This window comes from Rhamphochromis sp. 'chilingali' (genome assembly GCF_963969265.1).
Source record: "Rhamphochromis sp. 'chilingali' genome assembly, chromosome: 3".
Lineage (NCBI taxonomy): Eukaryota > Metazoa > Chordata > Actinopteri > Cichliformes > Cichlidae > Rhamphochromis > Rhamphochromis sp. 'chilingali'.
The window spans coordinates 37,813,935-37,836,575 of NC_137931.1; the positions used below are offsets into that span (position 1 = coordinate 37,813,935).

A 22,641-nucleotide genomic window follows, 5' to 3' on the forward strand; every position below is an offset into this window, starting at 1 on the left:
TTATGTTCTGTCATCCTGAGTTATTTGCTCAGGTTTCGTTTACCTTCATGTTAAAATAGCAAGGCTGTGACACCATGAGTAAAATGGGTTTCTGGGTTCATGACTATCCACTTTTTTAACACAGAAGTGTGTTAGTTACACTCGACTCACTGCCAAAAGAATATGTAAATGTAAATATCATGTTGTCTTGGTGATACTTATATATGGTAAGTAAAGTTGGACTTTTCATTAAAGCATTTGTGATGCCAAATCATTCATCCGTCAACAGTTCACAATAATTCCTACTGTGAGCCTCCTTGACTCCTTAATGAGTTTTAATTTTCATAAGTTTGTGCTACGCAGCTAGCCAATGACAACAAAACTTCTCACTTATATCTGGACTTCAAACATTGCAATAACTTGTGAACTGTGATGGATCATGAGCTGCTACGTCACTGACGTCAAAATAGGTGCATTACTCGTGTCTGCCTTAGGGAGTGGGATTACAGTGCTACACCACCTTTGTACAATTAAAAAACGACTGAGAAACATCGGGTTTTGTTAATACAAGAGTGCTTGTTCACTTATTTCCTCAGATCAGTTAATTTCATAAGAGAGAGAGAGCCATTAAAATATATTCAGATGAACTGAGAATACTTAAGTTGATTTAATAGGCACTCTCCTATAATCGTCACACATGACTTCACTACTTGTGGGTTCACCTAGACAGAGATAGTCTATACTCGAATTACATGCCCCGCTGGACATGCTCAGGTCCCAGGTCGCACTCTATAACCCATAACTCAGACTTCTTGTAAACTGGCAGGCAGCGGTGTTTTCTCAGCTCCCAGCACCAAACTGAATGAGAGAAGAAGTTAATTAGCAAATGAACAACAGGTGTTCTAATTACATCACCTGGTATTATTTCCTGATTCACTCTTGCCCACCTCTTTACCTGGTGCTTAAGTTTGCCAACCTAAGAACTGCATTGTTTTGTTAACTTATCTAGATTTAAGGTGTGCCTGGTCAAAATTTTACAGCCTGCCGTTGCTGTCTACGATATTTCAATAAAAGCAGGTTTAAGAGCCCAAGTAAATATTTCAGGAATGTTTTAAAGCCACATTTGTTAGTCAGTGTAGTTACTGTAATGAATCTTTGCTGCACTTTCACCTATTACTGTTACTCATTGACCTCATCCTTATCACTTCATGGCCTAAATAAATGGATTTACTGACCATACAAACATTTCATTAGTATCTTTACTGGACTCACAGCATAATTTTGGCTCAGCATCCAGTAAATTACGTGCAGCTGTTTTCACGTCATTAGTTTTAGATTTTTGTACGTCTGCGTGGTTTCATTTAAGATACAGTATATGAAGTAAATCTGTTTTCGCGGGTATGATTCAACTGCAGTTTACATTTGATTAGGATTGTTGGAATTTTTTGGATTGGTTAATAGGCCGATTGCTGGTTTATGTGACCTTGAATTGTCACATTGTGTACTGCATATGTGACTAAAACACTTTACCAGCATTGACAGATTTTTTTTGCAGCTTTCACTCTGCATTTCATTCCTGCATTTCCACCCGAATTGAACTCTCACTGACCTTCTTCATTATTTGGTTATTATGAAGGAATCTAAACTTTCACACTGCATTCTTGTTCCGATAGAAACTAATATTTGGATTGCGGAGTCGATATTTTAAAGTTCAAATTTACTCTGGTGTTTTGAATGGTTTTGTAGGGCATTCCACCACCTCTTCCTTTTCTCAAATATTTACAGGTCAATCTCTCTTAAGAACAGTTCTGCGAAGAAACTCAACTCTACTAAAGCTTCTCTAGAAGATCTACAAGAGACGTTTTGTCCAGCATTTAACAGAATTTTGACCCCTCATAGTAGCTACACTTCCTGCAATGTGATCTCTGCTTTTGAAGACAGTGACTGACACTAAATATCTCATAAAACACTCATTCAAAATTTCTTTTTAAATAAATCTTTATTTAATAAGAAAGTGAAACTCCTTAGATTACTCCAATTTTTTTTTTTTGCAAGAGTTTCATGAGCCCAGAGAGGCAGCATTAACATTGCATGTTTTCTTCGTCAGGGTCGGGGAGTGACTCATCTCTTTCAGAAATGCAAGTCTAATGTTGGGAGTGCATCATATGTACAACCCAGCTAACATCACGTGTTTGCTCAACAATAATCCGCAAACTGAGCTACTCACGGCCTTAAATGGGACACATATTGAAAGCAAATGTCCCGGCTTCCTGACCACGTTTTAATTAGCTTAAAAAAAACCTCCAGAGATACAAGAGTAAGATAAAGGAATTGCATGCTTATGATATACTCCCTGGCTCAGTTGTAATATGCCTAAAAATAGCATATATTTCCATGCAATCTTAGATGGACTTTGGCAGTGTTTGTGGCTAGCAACATGGTAAACAATAATCCGCTGAGGTGATAAAAGGGAATGAAAAAGAATTAAAAACCACCTGCAGAACATTTTAACTCCAGAGTTATCCCACAAAGTAAGGCTTTTTGTTTTGTTTTTTTGTTTTTGTGTGTGTCTGATTTCAGGATTTCAGCCGACATCCCAGCTGGTGCAGACTTAGTTTGACCAAAGGTGTGTGTGAGTGTATTTTGTGAGTGTATTTTTGGCTATTGATCACTAGTGATTTATAGACAACCATGCTTTATCGATTGCTTAGCTACTTTCACCATCACAAGATTAATTTTAAGCCATTTTTACCCCCAAAATCTGCATGGAGCAACCAGACTGCATGCCATACCAGTCTCAATACTACTAATAGGTGTAAGTTAAATATTTTACCATGGCCAATGTAATATTAACCATTTATAGGTCACAAAATAACACTGGTATTCATATTCTACAAAAACATCTTTGATAACATTTTATTTTGCGGTATATTGCATATTTCTTTTTTCTTTTTTCAGTACAATTGCTGGCTGTCACAACTCGTATACAGAAGGAGAAAACAACCGATGCAGTTTTGGTCGCTGTTAGCGGGAAGCCAGTTGCACAGAGACATGCCATCTTCAGAAGTTTTCTGATGACTCTGCGGTGGTTGGATGCATCAGCAGGGATGATGAGACAGAGTACCGGGCTGTGGTCGACTCCTTTGTCACGTGGTGTGAGCAGAATCATCTGCAGCTCAACGTGGCAAAGACCAAGGAACTGATCGTGGACTTCAGGAAGACCAGGAAACACTTGACCCCTGTTTCAATTCAGGGGGTCAGTGTTGACATTGTGGAGGACTATAAATACCTTGGAGTACACATTGACAATAAACTGGACTGGGCTAAAAACACCACAGCACTTTACAGGAAGGGCCAGAGTCGTCTCTATTTTTTGAGGCGACTGAGGTCCTTCAACATCTGCCAGAAAATGCTGAGGATTTTCTATGAGTCTGTTGTGGCCAGTGCGATCCTCTATGCTGTTGCATGCTGGGGGAGCAGGCTGAGGGTCGCAGATGCCAACAGACTTAATAAACTAATCCGTAAGGCCAGCAATGTTGTGGGGATGGAGCTGGACTCCCTCAAGGTGGTGTCGGAGAGGCGGATGCTGTCCAAGATAAAGACAATGTTGGATAACACCTCCCACCCACTCCATGACATGCTGGTCAGTCACAGGAGCTCGTTCAGTGAGAGACTGAGATTACCGAAAAGCACCACTGAACGACACAGGAAATCATTCCTGCCCGTGGCCATCTCCCTGTACAACGCATCCACTTAACACACTGTTTGCTGCTACAACTACACATGTTTCTTTTCCAACTATTTATTTATGAGTGACTTATGTATGTATGTATGTATGTATATATATGTATATATTGTACTATTCTTAGTTAGTGTATTGTCTGTCTTGTCTTAATGTTGGTTTAAAATGGAGCACTGTAACAAAAAATAATTTCCCCCAGGGATCAATAAAGTATTCTGATTCTGATTCTGATTCTGATTAATGAGTATAGATCACTGGCTGAAATGTAAAAGCTGAAAAATGGAACACAAATGTTTGAGGGAGGCCTACTTTATTAAGCAATGAAAAAGACTTGCCTGGAAAAGAGTTTGATCCCTGCTTGTCTGAATCTGAGAATGACAAAGATCCTCAGTGAAGCTTATCTTTTGTGTAAAATTGAAAGCGTAACATGTCACAAAGATTCCATTTGCAACAATAATGTCGCTTTAGTCTCACTGCATGGTGGCAAAAAAAGAATACAAACAGTTGGCTCATTATGGTGGCAGTAATCAGAATTTTAATTCACATAAAAAAACAACTTTAATAATCCTGCAGGGAAATTGCATCATGGGTAATTTTCATTACAGCTGTAGCCACAGGTTACAGTGATCTGTCTAAATCAGTGTAACCTTCCCTCTTGCAATGCAGACCCAGAATTTTCCATTTGGGCCTTAGCCTCGGCTGACTAGAGGGCAAGCCCTCAGCACTCCTTGGCTGCTGGACGCACAAATGATTTTTAATGTGCGCAAATGTAACAATTGAGTGAAACCACAAAGGTACAATGTGAAAGAAGTCACCAATGTTAACAGGGTTTCTGCTGTCAGGGCTTTCGGGTTGTTTTTAAAAAGAAATTTCACACAACATTTTAAAAATGACACTGCTCTGACTAATTCAAGGTCATGGAAGCTGTTTGCCTAAAAATGTCATCAGTTAGTAAAAAGTACTGAATGTTTTTGGCACACAAAGTCCAGATCCACCATTTATCATCCTCATCAGAGTGAATCTCAGAATCTGAGTTTTTATGGGCATGCACAAGGAGAAAACATGTCGCCGCCCATGTCAGTGAAAGTAAGCTACATTTGCGTACTGGCAACTTTGTGCTAAGTGTTGTTTTCTGAATCAGTGTTCATAGAAAATAAGTGTGTGTGTGTGTGTGTGTGTTTTAAATGAAATGATACATTTATAACAAACATATCTTTTAAAAAACCCAAACAAAACAGAACTATATCAGTAAAAGTGCACCTTTTGTATCAGGTCAAAAGAGCTTTTTTTCTGGCTTCCCATGTTTAATTTCTCACCCTGTCATGTGTAAGTATATGCCAGGCTCCTAATGAGGTGATTAGGTGTTATTAGTGCAGCAGAGCACACCTTTTACCCTGTTTAGCCCAGAGGAGGAACAACCTTTAAACAGAACAGAGTTATTTAGTTTTACCATTAGATCATTTTATTGGATTTAAGAATTTTACTTTCTTGTCTGTTTAATGTGCTCCTTTCAATTTAGATTTGATTTTTGAAAAATGTTTAGCTTTAAATGAAGTTTTTATTTTTTGTTTTTAAAACAATTATAATATAGGGGTGTTTCTTGATATATATATTTTGTTTCTAACTTCAATCTACATTTAATTTTGTTTTGTTAATTATAATACCCTTACTGAACTTATCATTGTAATAGGTTGTTATTGTTTGATGATTTTTGTTTGATTGGCTTAATTGAATGTTAATAGCTTTTCTAAAATATTCATTTACATATAGCTATAATTGTATCTGCTATTACTTTGGAAAGAGAGCAACAGATAATATAATATAATGATGATGTTATATAAAGAGTTTAGATAGTGAGTTGATAGAGCAGCCAGGCCTGCAAAAATTAGCCATTGTGGGTACAGACAAGCAAATATACTGGGAATTTAATTGTTTTTAAATAATACAATTTTCAAAGCCTTCTGTTTTTACCACAAGTGAATTAAGTGATTTTAATCCGTTTGATAAACATAAGCTAAACTGCACTGAACTGAAGGATTGTTCATCCTCACACAATCTCCTGAATATGAAAATAATGTTTATTGGAGATCTGAAATGTCAAATCTATCTGTCTGTGTGTCTGTCTGTGCATCTATATATATATCGATCTCCATCTCTTCAAACTTTCATATAAATTGGCTTTATACAGCTTTATATTGGCATTTTGACATTCACCAGCAGAAAAAAAGGGTAAACTAACTCAGTAACCAAGCATGAATAACACCAATTTATCTTGTGTCAGTTCAGCATCATTTTAAAATATCATTTTGTGTTGCAGTTTCAGACAACAACCATGTGCCCATGCAGACTTTACAAAAGCTGCAAAAAAAACCCCTCGACACTGAAAAATTGATCATATCCAGCCACGGCCGCTGTGTGCTCAGTTGTTACTTAGCTGCTGTGGACCTTTACCCGTCAGCACACCGTAATTACATACTAGCCTGCGTATGCTGTAAAACCATCAGGACTGCAGTTAATAAGTAGATTAACCGGCCTTTCAACAGACTGGTGATGATGTGACTGCTAATGCTGTTAGTAAAAAGATGCACAGTTCACACTGTCAGAGACTTTCACCTGTGCATTCGCACAAAAAACAAAGGGGAAATGCTTCACACATGTATGCAAATGCTGACCGTAAGATGCGTGATTTGAAAACATCGATTTGGACTCGGACAAATGCACAGCACACAGCACTTACACTACGTTCTGTTCAGTAAAACAGGAAACATTAGTTAAGGACTGTAGATTGTTTTCTCTTATGAACAAAAAACACTGCAGTACTTCTGATTGCTGTCTATTTTTAAGTTCTTCTTTGGATGACGGTGGTGAGCTTTTTCCTCTCAGCTGAAGTTGTGGTAATTGTAGCATTTCAATATGCCATTTTAAATTAGGCTAGAGTACGTGCTTTATTGTTACTACGTATGCACTGACTACAGCTGTTAATTAGTGGCAGAGTGTATCCCAGAGTGTGCAGTAGTAATTTACTAAAAAAAAAAAACCCTGTCAAGTATAGTCATAGTTTTATAAAAGAGAGAAAGAGCAGCCTGTAATTGCAAATGTGCACAACAACACAGAGTTTTTAGAAATGTGAAGATGAGACTATAAGGCAGGTTGATGTAAAAAACAAACAAACAAACAAAGAAAAAACTGTCAAAGTCATTTCCTGCTTCATTTTGTAATTTTTCTCATTCTACTGCATTCTATTTATGTCATTTTCTGCAACGCTTATCCTCAGTTATGTTTAATAATAAAGTTTTACTCTTGCATTTTCTTCTTTAGATTTTTACTTGTGTTGCTGCTGAGTGGTCCCTGTGTCAGTGTTTATGTTGTTCTAACTTTACTATGCACTGATCACTAGTGGTGAGAAAGCTAACATAGCGTGGAAGGCTCTAATAGCTTCTTCACAACTTAAGGGTTAGCACTTTTGAGGTATTTTTACTTGTTTATTCGCCTTAATTTTTTACTCAACTGCTCACTGTGGTCAAGTGAGATGTCTTCTTTCACTCAGTTTATGTTTTGAGTAACACTGGAGTTCATCTTGTCTCATCTGTGTGTTGTCAGCTCTATTCAGTGAGAGCAATGAAAGGAGAAAATGCCATGGCAACAAATAGCAGCAGCAGGCAGCAATGACTCAAACAGAGCTGACGTGAGAGTAGTGGAAATACATTTGCTGCATAGAAAAACAAATAACAAATTCAGTAAAATTGCATTTTTATGTACTTATTTCATTGTTTATTTTAATTTATTTTTTTGCAAAGTCACCCTTAATGTTGCCACAGAAGAATGATTCCCAGTATCGTCTTCTGAGTGAGCTTATTAACTTAACACAGGAATAGGATCAATACTTGGCAGAGGTTAACACTCAAAACCAAGACATGTGGATCTGAGTCGTAGCAGATAAGGCAGAACTAAAAGTAAACTAAAAGTAAATTTCTAGTATTACATTCATATTGTGGTTGCAAATGAAAATTGATCCATGTCTGCTACTCACCAAAATAGGATGTCTCATCATTGGTCACTCATTGTCCAGTTTTGTTGTCAAGTTAAATATCATTTGTTTAGGAATTAAAAACCCAAGTGATGTCAAGTTATTAGAAATATACTTTTTCTACGAGTCAATTTATATAGAAAGTCTGGGTAGTCCTAGAAACACATTTTATTGTCCTCAGCCAATCCCTTGAGTTGCCAAGTGCTAAATGAGTTTATAGCATAATGATGACCTTGAATGTTAATAAGTCACTTTACTGCTTGTTAGGAATGCAGTCCTAGAGAGATATCTCTCAAACTACTGAATATTTACCTTTGTTAACTTTCCAGGTCGTAAAAGTGTTATTTTCTTAACTCAGTCTTCAGAGCGGTTTTTAAGATTGTTCAAATTCATCATGACCAAATCATAAACATACTTCTTTGTAAGTTTAATGAACATTTGAATATGTTCAGTGCATGCTAATCAAAGATAATGCCTTCTGAATGATGTCATATTGGAGAAAGTCATGTGGTGCTGAAGCGGCTGGAATATGTTACCCATGCAGACCCTTTGTAAACATTCCTGAGCCGCACTGAGATTGCTGACTGTGTTTGTGTGTGAACTTTTGTGAAGCAACTTGATTTGGATCCTAATATTAATAACTACTGTAAAACTGAATATATCTCACAGCTCATAAACCTTTATAATCTCAGTGGCTTTTGTAAGTACCATCTGTTCCACATAACACTTCAGTATTCATATTTACACTCTCATGCAGTGCTATTTATTTTATCATTGTTTTTAAGGGTCAGTTTAAAGTGCTCTCCAGCTTTTATTTTTGAACTGGGCAGCTATACCTAAAACATGTGTAACAGCAATAAACGGGGCAATAATCCAGAGAACTAAAGATTAAAATGTGCTACACTTTACCTGATCTCCAGAATCTAATACTGATAACAGAAAAGCTGCCAGCAACAAAACTTGGCTCACACACACGTATCTGACTGCGCTCATTCTTCGGCTCCTGGTGTGTCTGTTTCTCAAAGAGCAGTGAGGCACTTGTTGACACAAATAGATGAAATATCTGGACTTAATTATATGTTTATGTCACCAGCGCGCTCACTAAATCATCCTAATGTTTAACTGTAATGTGACAAAAACACCAGACGCTCATTAAAGCTGACAAATGGATGACGTGTACCAAGCTAAATGTCAGAAATTATAAATGCTCACAACTATTGAAAGTTTTAAAAGTTGAAAATACAGAGGCTGATATATCTGACATGATATCTCATGTGTACTAGTAATGATTTAGTAATATATAAAACCATAAAATGCAGGATTAAAGTCTCCTTTTGATCTGAATGCTCTGTACTTTAAGTCTTCTGGTACTCCTGGATGTCATAAATAGAGGACAGGCAATAATCAGGTGTGGGCGGTTGTGAGGGAGGAGCAGGTACTTTGATTGGGTTCATAAGATCAGTGGACTACAGCACAGGCAGAGCCACTATTGGCTGTCCTAGGCCTTAATTAATCCAATCTTCATCTAAATCTTAGATAAACTGATACTTTATTAACGCTACTTTAGAACTCATGACTCCAGCTTACAGGACATTTTCTTCAGAGACAGTCAACACTTTTTTTTCTTGACATTTGAAACAAATCAAATCAAGCTGTACTGTGACTGTACAGAAGCTAAACTTTGCTTGTTTTGAGAGAAGTTCCTCTTTCACACACTTGTTGTTCTAAGGATCATCAGATATGAAACCCAGCTACAGGACGACTTTTTCTTTTTGCAACCTTACAATGAATCCTGTGATCTCTCATAAAACATGACTGTCCTGCAAATAGATAAAAATGTCCCATCCCTAACTAGGGATGGGACATTTTTATCTATTTATAGTCTATAAATAACTTGGAATTCTGGGTATGTTATCAACATGAGTGATGAAACTAAATCAAAAGTGACAATTATGCACTTGAAAATGTGTTTTCTTATATTTAGTACCCTTGAATGTACATGTTGCACAAGAGTGAGCTGAATATCAGATGAGTTGATACATATATCAGTGACTATAAGACTGTGTGATGTCAGTGAGATAACAAGATGAACATAATGACAACAGTGCCGTTTAAAAATAGCAATTTTTTATTTACAAATATTTCAGAGTCTTAAATACTGAGGGATAACATAAAATTTGCTAATAACGATACATTTGAAATGCTACAATAAACATCTGTATTTGAAATGTTGAAAAAAAAAACAACTTAAGGCTCTTTCAACGTGTCTTATGAAATAAAAAAAAATAACTCATAACATTCACAACCATCCATAATTAACATATTACCAGCAGTAAATCTTATGATGTTTTACTAAAAAACATCATAAAACTAAACATCACATGGCCAACAACAGTCAGTTCATAATATGTGCAACACTTCTGTTCATATTCTCCACCAGTGTTCACTACAATGCTCAGTGTATCGCCCATTAAAAGGGAATCAATAATATATCACAACCTGAGAAGTGATGAACAATTACAAGTGTATCATAAATACATTATTGCATTTAGTTTTGCATATAGATACAAATTAAACTTAAATACACTAAAATTGTGTTCCTTTAGTGGCCTCCTTTGTGTCCTCATCTTTAGACATGGCTGGGTTATCGTACATCTCCAGACTTGGCTTCCTGCTCGTCTCAATCGCTTCCTCCTCCTCATTTTTCTTGCAGCACTTGCAGCATTTGCAGCAGCAGCAGCAGTGTTTGCAACAAAAGCTTGAAGCTGAGGTAATGATGCTATCCCACGGGGCCATCGAATGCAGGGGCCGGGGTAAAAAGTCCCAGGTACGGAGGAACTTGGGCAAGAAGCGTCGGCAGCGAGATTGCATCACATTGATAACGATCACAAAGATAATTAAAGCAACGAAAGGCACACCGACGCCGACCAGTACTTTCCAGCCAGCCATTGACAGACCAAAGACAGTCAGGGGGAAAACCAAGAAGACCAAAATCAGGTAGATGATAGCAAACCAGCGATATTTGGCAGTTTTGTTCCCTAGCCCTCTTGCCAACCTGATGGGCAACCGCATGAAAGGGATCGGGTACCACAGTGCAATGCCAAAGATGTTGAAGAAGAAATGGCAAAGTGCAATCTAGAAAAAAGCATAGAAAGATTGGATTTAAACAAGACAACCACTGTGTGATTTCAAATAAAAAATAAAGGATGGATATAATAAATGGATTTTCCTTTAAAAAGATTTCGTTTTGTTTTTGATAAATATATGCTTAAAGGGATTAAAGTTATTGTAATGCATCACTTGGAAAGCTGGAATATTTGTGCAAATGCATCAAAATAATTTTGTCTCGCTGAAAACCAAAAATGTTGTCGTGTAAGTGGTGCTGACAGAGTAGTGCCAAACACTGCATTTTCTATAACGGTGGATAATTCCCCCTTCATAGTAAGCACTAGGCTATTTCTGTATTTTATCACATCTCACACATTTAACTTGTTTAAGGCTTAAAGCCTGTCTAATAACACAGACTGCTGTGAAGGTCTGACAGTTTCTTTAGACCTGGTGAGTGATTCTTGGTGAATTGGGCAAACTGGGTTTGCTAGCTAAACTCCACAAACCACTGAGTGACATCTTTGTGGCAACATCCTTTTATAAACAGTCTATAGTCTGAACCAACTGACCAATGAGCATCACCTAGCAGAGCTGTAAGCAGGCATATGAGAACAGTTTTTAATTGTTTCTTACCTGCAGAGAGTTTTCTAGTGTTTCTCCAGGGCTAGCCATAGCAGCAAGTATAGATGTTGTTGTTGTACCAATATTTGACCCCAGCGTCAGAGGATATGCTCGCTCAAGGCTAATAACACCGATACCTGACAAAAAAGATAAACAAAATATAAGATCTGGTGACAATTAAAAAAGACAAACAAAAAAACTGGCGTCATAATGGCTTACCAACAAGAGGAGTTATAGCTGAGGTGAAGACAGAGCTACTCTGAACCAGGAAGGTCATCCCGGCTCCCACCAAAATTGCAACATAGCCCATGAGAAAGGTGAAGGGGAAGGGTAGGTCTGCCATCAAAAAGAAACACATGATGTGAACATTATATCTACATGACCAGAGAAAACAAGCATTTCATTCTTAATAGTAAATGTGTCTGAGCTTTTCCATCACACAACAGGACCGCTCGACCTGAACGTGAGCCAGAAGCAACAGGAAGGCTGTGCCTGTGTCGCTCATCAAGCATCACCACAGAAGCAGATGTGCTGACTATCAAACAGGCTGAACATCACATGCAAAAGGCTCGTTGCTGGTTTTGTACCTGTGTTGAGCACCTTCTTGATCAGCACAGCCACCTGGCCCTTCAACATGGAGTTGAGCAGCTTGACGATGAGGATGAGACAGGTGCAGAGGACGAACAAAGACCCAGCCAGCAGAATGAGGCCCACGGCCAACTCTGACAAGGTCGTATTGGCAAAGATGTGATTACCTGCAAAGGATGGTGAAAGAGACAGACATTTAGAGTAAACTCTGGTAAACCGAGCTCTTGTAAACACTAAGAATTGAGAAACAAGCTACATAAGTTTATGATTTTATGTAAATGTAGACAAAAACCTTTCTAAACAAAAACCTCTTCAAGCATCAAACCATTTCATTTAATTGGAAACAGCATGCTTTGAAGAAGTGATCCATTTTATGGTCATGTGACACTTCAGCCAAACAACATGAATGGACCTATTGAGGAGGTAGACGGGTCAAGGGAGAGTATTTGCTGAGTCACTGTAACGTCTCAAAGGTGGTCATTGTCTCAGCTTCGGAGAATCTGGTCTAAAGAGGTTGATGTGGCCGAATGGCTCTCTCATATTTCACCGAGCTTTAGCAGATCAGGTAATCCTAATTGCTTTGTAAATTTTCTTTTTCCCCCTTCAGAAATGGCATGGATGTATGCTCACATCTCTTTATGTAATTGGTAAAAGTCTCATTCATCTGGGTCCAAGTCTGGTTTCCTTCCTCCCAGCAGATGCCACCTGGTGGGCAGGTGTTCACTGTCACATTCCAGAAAGTCTGAAAGAGAAAGCAGAAAGTATAAGAACAAAAGCAAGCCTCGACGCAGTGGCTACTGTAGCTGTACGGCGTAATCTTTCAGTGACTGCAAGCAGCATTCAACCTCTTTATGAGCTAACACAAGGCAACATTAGTCATCAAGAGAAAACCTGATCTAACCACAGCTTTATGTGTGTTTTTACAGCTGTAAATACTAGTTTTGTAAATAGGTCTTGTTGATTTCTTACCGTGTTGGTCTCTGTTTTGCACCATTTTTTTATCAGACTCTTGTTCATGCCAACCTTGTCATCAGTGGCAATTGCAGAGATAACAGATTTGTCGAGCTAAGAGAAGAAACAGTTTTTTTTAATTTTTAAAAATGGCAATCATACTTGATACTGATAACATGGCCCGGTCTTATAGTTACCTGGATGATGGATTTTGTCAGAGGGTCTGTGATGACCTTGAGCAGTTCGGGGGCGTCTTCTCCGGACTCGAGATGAAAAGAATCGATGATGAGTTTGGTGACTTTGTACAGAACGCCTGTGGCAGCTTCCAGCGGCAGAAGAATCAGGACAGAAAGCCAGTTGAAGAAGTCGTGGACTGTAGCACCAGCAAATGCCCTGAAAAACAAGAACACTCGGTCTAACATCTGCTAGAAACGGTTTGTAGAGTTAGTGTAATATCTCTATGTTTGCATGCTGTCGTTTACCTGCGGAACTCATTCCGATCTCCTGCCTGCATCATAGCCACAATAGTGTTGGTGACAGATGTTCCGATGTTGGCTCCCATAATGATTGGCACTGCCATTTTAACTTCCAGTACTGAAAAAGATAATCGACATTTCATTCACGTGTAATAAACTAACACTGCAGTCACTGTTAGTATTTTAAGATATAAATATCACACATTAAACATTTAGATTGTTTCTCAGAATAAGCATTTTTGAAACTGTCACCTTGAGGTTCTATTGTGAGTTTATGACACATTTGTTTGAGTATACCGGACTGTAAAATGTGTGCACATGCCTCTTCCATGTATTTCTACTTACGTCCAGAGGCGACCATGCTGACCACGATAGAGGAGGAAGTGCTGGAGCTCTGCACCAACACTGTGACTAAAACCCCGATCACCAGCCCAGCCACAGGGTTAGTTAGCACCTCACTGTTTTTGAAGATGTCACCAGCGGCTCGGCCTGTACACACACGCACACACTGAGGTAAAAATACAGCTCTCCATGCACATTACATAACCTGGAAGTGGTTTGTTTTTGTTTGCTTATTTATTTGTTTGTTTGTTTGTTTGTTTTACCTCCCACTAGCTGGAAAGCAGAGCTGAGAACATCAAGTGAGCAAATAAACATGTAGAGAAGTCCAAGCAGCAGAACCAGCTTCAGAATACCGGTTAACACTCTTAAAATCTTCCCCTTTGTGTCTAGATCTGTTAGCAAAAAAGACACAAAGCACTGAATCAGTCTGGCATTGTGAAGAGATCCACGCTGTATAGAGCAGTCGCAAAAGCGTGCTGCCTTACCTGACCACTTGACCCCAGTGTCTTTCAGCTCTGGGAGATCCCAGGGATCCTCCGCAGCCTCCTCATTCTCCTTCACCAGGACCAGAGTGGAGTAAGCCGGTGGGAGACGCTCTTCTTTAGACAGAGACTTCTCATCTAAGAGAGGGATTGCGGGGGGAAATTGTGAGAAACTAAAGTTGCAATAACAGTTTGAGGAGGTCAAAAATATCCACAAGAAAAGGACATACCGATAGAGGAGGAGTTATCTCCCTCTACTTCTGGTCTAGGAGCCATGACTATCTGAGAAACAGAAAGAAGGCAAGAGTTTCAATAGTTTTAGTGTTAGTCTGTATTATTCACCTTTTCAAAAATAAAATGGCTATCCCCCAAAAGCAATCTATCACACTTTTTACTCTGTCCACTAAGCAGCTGTGCAATAGTCAGCGTAATCCAAGATGAAATTCTAGCTTTACCACATCTGTATCTGCTCAGCAGTTGATCATAATTAAGACAACAAAGAAACACAATAGTGGTAGCACTGTTACACCCGTGAAAGACAATCAGCAATAACATCTGTCCAAATAGCGGATATTTTTAACGCAAGCCACTGAATCCTCCAGCTATTTCTCGCAAATATCCTCAAGATTTCAGGTGGCCTCGGTCCTGCCGAGAAAGATAACGATGGCAGCCGGTGTACGCACCTGCAGCGGAGCGCCTTTGTGTCCAGATCTGTGAGAGGGGAGCAGGAGGCTTCACCTGAGTTACCTGTTGCTCACTCCGAGGCTGAGTGCTGCTTTTATAGCGCCGCGCAGAGCGCACACCCGCACACCCGCTGCTGACAGTTCAAAGATCACGCACACATGTGCAGCAGGCATGCTGCATCTGCAGGCGGGGGCAGATAAACCCAGTTAGACATGACTTGAATTTCTGAGGGACTAAAAACTAAGACTGACACATTTCACGGTTTTCAACGGGGGAAAGATGGATTTTTTTTGGTGTTAATTTGTCTATTTTTGACTCGTCTTTCTAAAGAAAGTTTTTTTTTATGACCTTATGTTTTTGACAATGTCTACTATTAACCGTCTACTGAACTTATAGCAAAACAAACACGCAAACAAACAAACAAAATGTTTCCACCTGTCTTCAGTCTGTGGGCTGGGGTACAGGTGTAACGAACTCAAACATGCTCCCCCTGGTGGCATGAAATGGCAATTCTTCTCATATGGCAATAAAACCAAGTTAAGTTTCAAATAAATCCACCTGGAATTTTGTCTTTTTGATAATTTATTTTAACATTAGGTGGTTTCATCATTCTTCAGATAAACCAATTATTTATGTGAAAATTAATCATCGTGTTGATCCCCTGGTCTTTCCACGATGTCATGCACTGTGTCGTTAAATATTTCACTATATTACAGTTTTTTTCAATCGCTAACAAGCGCCTACCCATACTTCAGATACTTTTTCTAAACTCTTAACACAGACTCACACCTACAAAACACAATTGGCCAAATGGATAATATCCTTCCCAAAAATACACTTTGTTAAATATATACTAACTCCTCATTTCAAAATTAGAACACATCTTTCTCTGCACACACTAACTGTACAAAAACACTATAAATCTGACTCAAAATGAAATTAGTCTGTCAAAGAATAACACTTGTTTTCACTTCACAAGGTACATGCAGTCAATCAAAGTACACCAGGTTTCAAAATACTGGCTATTATTGACATTACAAAAACTGCATAGACTTTTATGTTTCAGTGTCACAGGTATTTGCATGCGAAACATGCAATCCACCATATTGACACCAGAAATGTCTTGGTTGGTAACTGTATGTCCACATGTACAGTAATGTTCACATTCAAAAGCATTCCAGTAAAAAGCAAACAAGTTTTTGTTTCTTTACTGTTTACTACAGGAGGTACAGTAGAAACACAGTATGATAGGACAGAGAAAGTTTTACAGTATTGCTTACAGTGAACAAAATATCCATGAAACACACAAGAGCATTCTGAACAAAAAAACAACAGCAAAAAGCCAAGATAAAAAGGGGGGGAGGGGGGCTAAAAAAAGGCAAAAAAGTTGCATCTAATCTCTGCGATCTTCAGGGTTAAGCCACATGTTTTCATCAACATCACATCTGATGTCAGCCAAGTCGATGCACCTGGGATAAAACCGCCTGGTATGTCGGATCCACCCTTGGCAATCGTCAACTGTGATGTCCCTGGAGCCAGCATCCATGGCTTCAAGGAGGGACATCTGGTCATGTGGCTGATGGTCATAAACCTTCCACCGCCATGCAGAAAAGAACTCCTCTATGGGGTTGAGGAAAGGTGAATAGGGTGGAAGGAAGAGACTCACCAGTCTTGGGTGGACTTCAAACCATGTTGTTATTGCTTGCGAGTGATGGAAAGCCACATTGTCCCAGGTAATTACAAAGGTCCTCATGTTTTCACCCTCCTGACCCTGCTCTGGAACCAGGCGCTGGTGGAGATCATTGAGAAAGGCAAGCAAGCGCTCTGTATTATAGGGTCCAACCTGACATTTGTGAAGGAGTAATCCTGCATTTGCAATTGCTGCACACATGGTAATGTTTGCCCCTCTCTGTCCTGGCACATCAACTGTGGCCCTTTTTCCAATTACATTCCGTCCACGTCGATGCCTTTTGGCCAGATTGAATCCTGCCTCATCGATGTATATGAATTCATGAGGGGCCTGGTTGGCCTCCAATTCCATAACTCTCTGAAACAAAGTTTATGTAAGTCATGTTAGTACTGTATACCATACTGTACTGTAACCTAGTATTGTGTAGGTTACCTACTTGCAAAGTGCAAAGCTTATAGAACTGGACATTGGATTGAATATACACTGTACCTGGACATATTGTCGTCGTAGCTCCTTGACCCTCTCACTGTTCCTCTCAAAGGGAACAGTGTAGAGCTGCTTCATCCGCACTCTATGTTTGGACAATGTCCGCGAAATGGTTGTGAGGCTGATTCTATCGATATTGTCGAATATCTCATGGTCCGCCACAATTCTGGTTTGTATTTCACGCAGTTTTATTGCATTATTTGCAGTAACCATTTCCACAATGGCAAGCTCCTGATCATTACTGAGGAGCTTTCCTCTTCCCCCAGAGGGTGGAAGACGTTGCATTCTTTAGAAAGACAGACAATTCAACATATGCATTACTGTATGACCATATTGACATGTCAAGTGAGAATAGGAACAATCCATGTAAAATGCAATACTTACCTGTTGGTTTGTTGAAAGGTGCGTATAATGGAGGCAACCGTTGACCGCCTCAAATTGGGCTGCACTCTTTCACCAGCCTCTCTTAGTGAAAGACCATGGTTGATTACATGGTCAATGATAGTGGCACGGATTTCATCACTGACTACTGTTCTTGCAGCCCTTGGAATGCCACCACCACGCATTCTTACACCTATACCTTGCCCTCTCCTTGGGCCTGCTCTTCTCTCTGGGCCCCTTGCTCTTACTCCTCCTCGACCATACATTACAGTGTTTGTCTTTTTTTTGTTTCCAAAAACATCACTCCTCAAGGTCTTGCCTTATGAACCCCACTGAGTCTAAGCCAGAATGGAAGGAGGTGTGGTTGGCCCAATTTACCCAACATAAATCAGCTGTGTGTCAATTATTCAATTGTTTGTTTGTTTACAGCTGAGATATATTTTTGATATTGATATTGTTTTTGTACTGATATCATTGCAGGGGCAGAGGTTTTTATACTGTATCTACGGTTTGGAATATTGTTTTTGCTATTGTGGGATGTTGTGTGTTAACATTCGTAGATACTACAAGAACAGTCCATAGTTTTGTTGGGAGGTATAACTTGTCTGTTAAGAAAATGTAAGCATTGTGGAAATGTGTTCACTGACTGCATATTGGGTGAACACGACATGAAATGTGTGAATGGTATGGCCACAACAGACCGATCCTGTGCTAATTGTGTTTAGAGTTTTGTAAATGTGACAACTGTTTGGACAAACGCTTGTTAGCGACTGTAAAAAACTGTAAAGGATTACGGGTTGTAACACACTGATCTTATTTCAGTTTAAACCAACAGCGACTGATCGCAACTGTACTTGTAACATAAACAGAACTTAAAACAAGTAATATTAAATATAACTGTAGTTGCATGCATTATCTCCACAATCTTCAAAGAAGCCCAAGCATTTGTCTGCACACACTCATACGCTCATGCCACCCACTCAGCCACGCACAGGTTTACAGCTTCTTAGATAACACACACACACACACACACACACACACACACACACACACACACACACACACACACACACACACACACACACACACACACACACACAGTCTTTTACCTGCCTGTCTTTATTGGTCACTACATTAGTCTGAGATTATAGTGAGAGATACGCAGAGATAGGATTTTAACGATGCACTGCATTATAATAACTGGTGTGAATATAAGCAAATGATTAACCAACAATCATGTTACAGTTACTCCCACCATGCAATAAAATAATAACTACCTAGCTTATAAAAAAAAGGGTTCACTGAGTTGATTGTAATTATTGCCCATCTTGTTATTGTTGGTTTAGATTTTAACATGGAAAATCCAGGAGCAGTTGCTGATTTTCTGGTAGATTTTGGACAGGCTTCTTTGTCTTAGGTGATTGTGTTTTCTTTTGAGACTGAACTTTACTCCATGAAAATGGATTTCAAAGGTTCCCTTAAGAGTTCCTTATTTGTAAAATCCAGTTTGGTTACTGGTTATTTTTCCATCTAGATTTGGATCCCTTTAGATGTTTGGCAGCACCTGTTTAACAGTGTGTCTAGCTCGTCTTCTGCACTTTTAAAAAGTTTTAAATGTACTGTGGAAAAAAAATGTGTTGGTTGACGTCACGTACAATAAACCCATTCATTTGTTAGTTAAATTTAATTAGATTACATCAGCTCAGTTTTTTCTCTTTTAATTAAATTCAAGCCTTTTATTTAAGTAGTAGTAGAGTAGTAGTAAGTAGAGCCAAATTTGTTTGAATTTATCCTACACAGGTTAAAAATGTATGTAGAACAAAATGAAATCTTGTTGAACGACTCTTGTTTAATGAACCAATATAAGGTTTGATGGTTTTATCATTGCATGTTTCAAAAGAAATACATGAACCCCATACTTTACAACAAATACAAAAGTAATATTTCGTGAAATAAAACACACACACACACACACACACACACACACACATACATATGTATATATATATATATATATATATATATATACACACACACACACACACACACACACACACACACATATGGAGAGAGAGAGAGAGAGTAATCAGTAATTTCTAGCAGGACTGTTTGTAACATTCTCAAAAGCATTTCCAAGCACATATAGGGTGCTTTAAAAAAACATAACTGCAATTTTTATGATAACCAAAAGAATGCACCTATCAAAATTACAAACACAATTACAAAAATTTATAATAATCAAAAAACTATTTTTTCTATTTTCTTGTGTTTTCATTTGCTTCCTTTAATAGTTTAAAAACACCTGACCCTGTATCTTGTAGCTCCAAAAAACAGCCCATAGCCTACAATCAATCACTATACTGTACTACTTGATTACTGCACAACCAATAAGATGATTGCAGCTGCAGGCAGTATTGGGTACACAGTGTTCAGCCAAACAAGTGCACTGACAAATTAAGACTATTAATAGTGAAATACCCACAAAAGAAACGCTTACTTCCATGCAAACCTGCAAAGAAAATATGATGTGACACTGGAGGCTGAGATACAAATCACAAATACTACTAATATCACACTGCATGATATGAAACTCTTAGCAAATAAAGAAAACGCAAATGAGCAAACAAAATTTTGAAATAAATCAAAGCTGCTCTGAGAGCTGAAAATAGTCAAGCAAGCATGCAAAACGTGTTAACAAAGCAACATTCTGTCTTTAATCTACATTACTGAGTTTGTGTAGCTTCTCATTATTTGACATCTTAGTGATCTTACAGGGTGTTTTGGTTTATTTTACTCTATAATCATTTTTAAATTGATTTTAATATACTTATACTTGTATTTTGGTTCTGTTTTATTACATCTGACTCTTTCACATTATCAGCTTCTCATCGGTCCTCTGTAAAGCCCTTTGAACCACACTAAACTGCAAAAAAGTGGTAAACAAATAAAGTCTGACTGATTGAAGAGTTACAGTGTGCCTTATGAAGCCATTGCGTGGTATACAGTAACAGGTTTAATGAAATAATAATGAAAATAAAGAAAAAAGATCAGATAAATAATAAACAAAAAATAATTTTTTAATTTCACAGACAATTTAATGCAATAAAATATGCAGAAGAAACAGCTCCATGTTTAAAAGTGAACAAAGTTTGTGTATAATATCGTATAGCCATTAAACTAACATGTGAAAGTAGTTAGCTACTTTATTTTTCTATACCAGTCATCAGATGCACCTTGAACCTGAACAACTCATCCATTCTCTTATTAATCTGTCGTAGGTCCAACAGTGCAACTGGACAGGTCACAAGTCTATCACAGAGCCAACATAGTGAGACAGCCACTCATCCACACCCAAAGTCCAGTTAACATACATGTCTTTGGGAGGAAGTTCTGAGTATCTGGACAGAACCCAAAGAGGACACAGAGAAAACACACAAACACCACACAGAAAAGCCTCCAGCCAGCCGGTGGATGTGCCGTCACGAGACCACTGCACCACTGAACCTGAACAAATGAACCTTAAATCTTATTTTGAACTTATCACATGACAAATATTTTCTTTGTGTTGTTATTGCCGGCTGTATAGGTAGTAAATCACCAACACATTTTCATTATTCCATCAAATATTCCTTTGCTACATTTCAAATGGAGTAATTCGTATCTGCTTTAATTATTTTCTAGATAAAAGACATAAAAACTGGTGGGGCACTTTATCCTGAGGTGACTATTGATTAAATATCTGTTTATCTCTCTGATGATTGTGCATGGTTCTCTGCGCCTGGAGGCTTAGCTTCTGTGCAGTTATGAGCAGTAATATTATTTGATTGGCTCTAACTGTGTTTCTGCTCAGACCACAGTGTACACTCTAATTAGTACTATCCATGTGATGCGCGAGACTGAGGATCCAAAGCATGTTGTCATATATGAAGTTGCCTCATGAAGTAGCCATATATTTCCAGTGTGCCTGGTTATTTATTGAGTAACCCATTGGGTTTGATACGGTACGTTCTCCCCTTGTGACTATAACAGACCCACATATGATAGAAAAATCAGCTGAGACTCTCCTTTAAACTTTGGACTTCTGCTTTGATCGTTCCTCCACCCACATACTAATATAATACTTTGTGGTCATGTCTGCAAATATGTGTATATATGGGGGAAAATTTATTTATATATATATATATATATATATATATATATATATATATATATATATATATATATATATATATATATATATATATATACATTGGGAAGATGGCCCAACTGACCGAGTGCTCAGTGAATACCTCAGGCAGCAGAAACCCAAGAAAGAGGAGGGAGACGAGGAACCATCATGGAAGGACAGGCCCCTGCACGGTATGTACCACCGGCAGATAGAGGAGGTGGCTGATATCCAGAAATCCTACCAGTGGCTGGACAAAGCTGGACTGAAAGACAGCACAGAGGCACTAATCATGGCAGCACAAGAACAAGCTCTGAGTACAAGATCCATAGAGGCTGGGGTCTATCACACCAGGCAAGACCCCAGGTGCAGGCTGTGTAAAGATGCCCCAGAGACAATCCAGCACATAACAGCAGGGTGCAAGATGCTAGCAGGCAAGGCATACATGGAACGCCATAACCAAGTGGCCGGCATAGTGTACAGGAACATCTGTGCCGAGTATAACCTAGAAGTCCCGAGGTCAAAATGGGAGATGCCCCCAAGGGTGGTGGAGAATGACCGAGCTAAGATCCTGTGGGACTTCCAGATACAGACGGACAAAATGGTGGTGGCTAACCAACCGGACATAGTGGTGGTAGACAAACAGAAGAAGACGGCCGTAGTGATCGATGTAGCGGTTCCGAATGACAGCAATATCAGGAAGAAGGAACACGAGAAGCTGGAGAAATACCAAGGGCTCAGAGAAGAGCTCGAGAGGATGTGGAGGGTGAAGGTAACGGTGGTCCCCGTGGTAATCGGAGCACTAGGTGCGGTGACTCCCAAGCTAGGCGAGTGGCTCCAGCAGATCCCGGGAATAACATCGGAGATCTCTGTCCAGAAGAGCGCAGTCCTGGGAACAGCTAAGATACTGCGCAGGACC

At 38.8% G+C, this 22,641-nt stretch overlaps 2 protein-coding genes across 2 annotated transcripts; both read right to left on the reverse strand.

The window, feature by feature from the left end:
- Window positions 1-9,875: 9,875 nt before the first annotated feature.
- Window positions 9,876-15,116, reverse strand: slc34a2b (solute carrier family 34 member 2b). Its single transcript, XM_080878047.1, has 13 exons — window positions 15,000-15,116; window positions 14,547-14,598; window positions 14,320-14,454; window positions 14,098-14,226; window positions 13,838-13,981; window positions 13,499-13,610; window positions 13,214-13,409; window positions 13,035-13,130; window positions 12,696-12,807; window positions 12,065-12,232; window positions 11,697-11,813; window positions 11,490-11,614; window positions 9,876-10,883 (listed from the first exon to the last, which is right to left on the reverse strand). The coding sequence occupies exons 2-13, from the start codon at window positions 14,590-14,592 to the stop codon at window positions 10,335-10,337; spliced, it is 1,929 nt and encodes a 642-aa protein (XP_080734173.1). The 5' UTR covers window positions 14,593-14,598; window positions 15,000-15,116; the 3' UTR covers window positions 9,876-10,334.
- Window positions 15,117-16,393: 1,277 nt separating this feature from the next.
- On the reverse strand, window positions 16,394-17,740 carry LOC308393720 (uncharacterized protein; the record flags this gene model as incomplete). The annotated part of the gene is made up of 3 exons (XM_080877677.1): window positions 17,561-17,740; window positions 17,180-17,462; window positions 16,394-17,047 (listed from the first exon to the last, which is right to left on the reverse strand). The coding sequence occupies exons 2-3, from the start codon at window positions 17,459-17,461 to the stop codon at window positions 16,394-16,396; spliced, it is 936 nt and encodes a 311-aa protein (XP_080733803.1). The 5' UTR covers window position 17,462; window positions 17,561-17,740.
- Window positions 17,741-22,641: the final 4,901 nt, after the last annotated feature.

What these genes read in the sequence shown, in the direction of transcription:
- slc34a2b (XM_080878047.1), bottom strand. Translation starts at nt 14,592, where the DNA reads ATGGCTCCTAGACCAGAAGTAGAGGGAGATAACTCCTCCTCTATCG. An exon ending in CAAGAAGGTGCTCAACACAG is followed by an intron (nt 11,814 to 12,064) that starts GTACAAAACCAG and finishes TTTTGATGGCAG; the next exon opens with ACCTACCCTTCCCCTTCACC. An exon ending in AGCTATAACTCCTCTTGTTG is followed by an intron (nt 11,615 to 11,696) that starts GTAAGCCATTAT and finishes CTTTTTTGTCAG; the next exon opens with GTATCGGTGTTATTAGCCTT.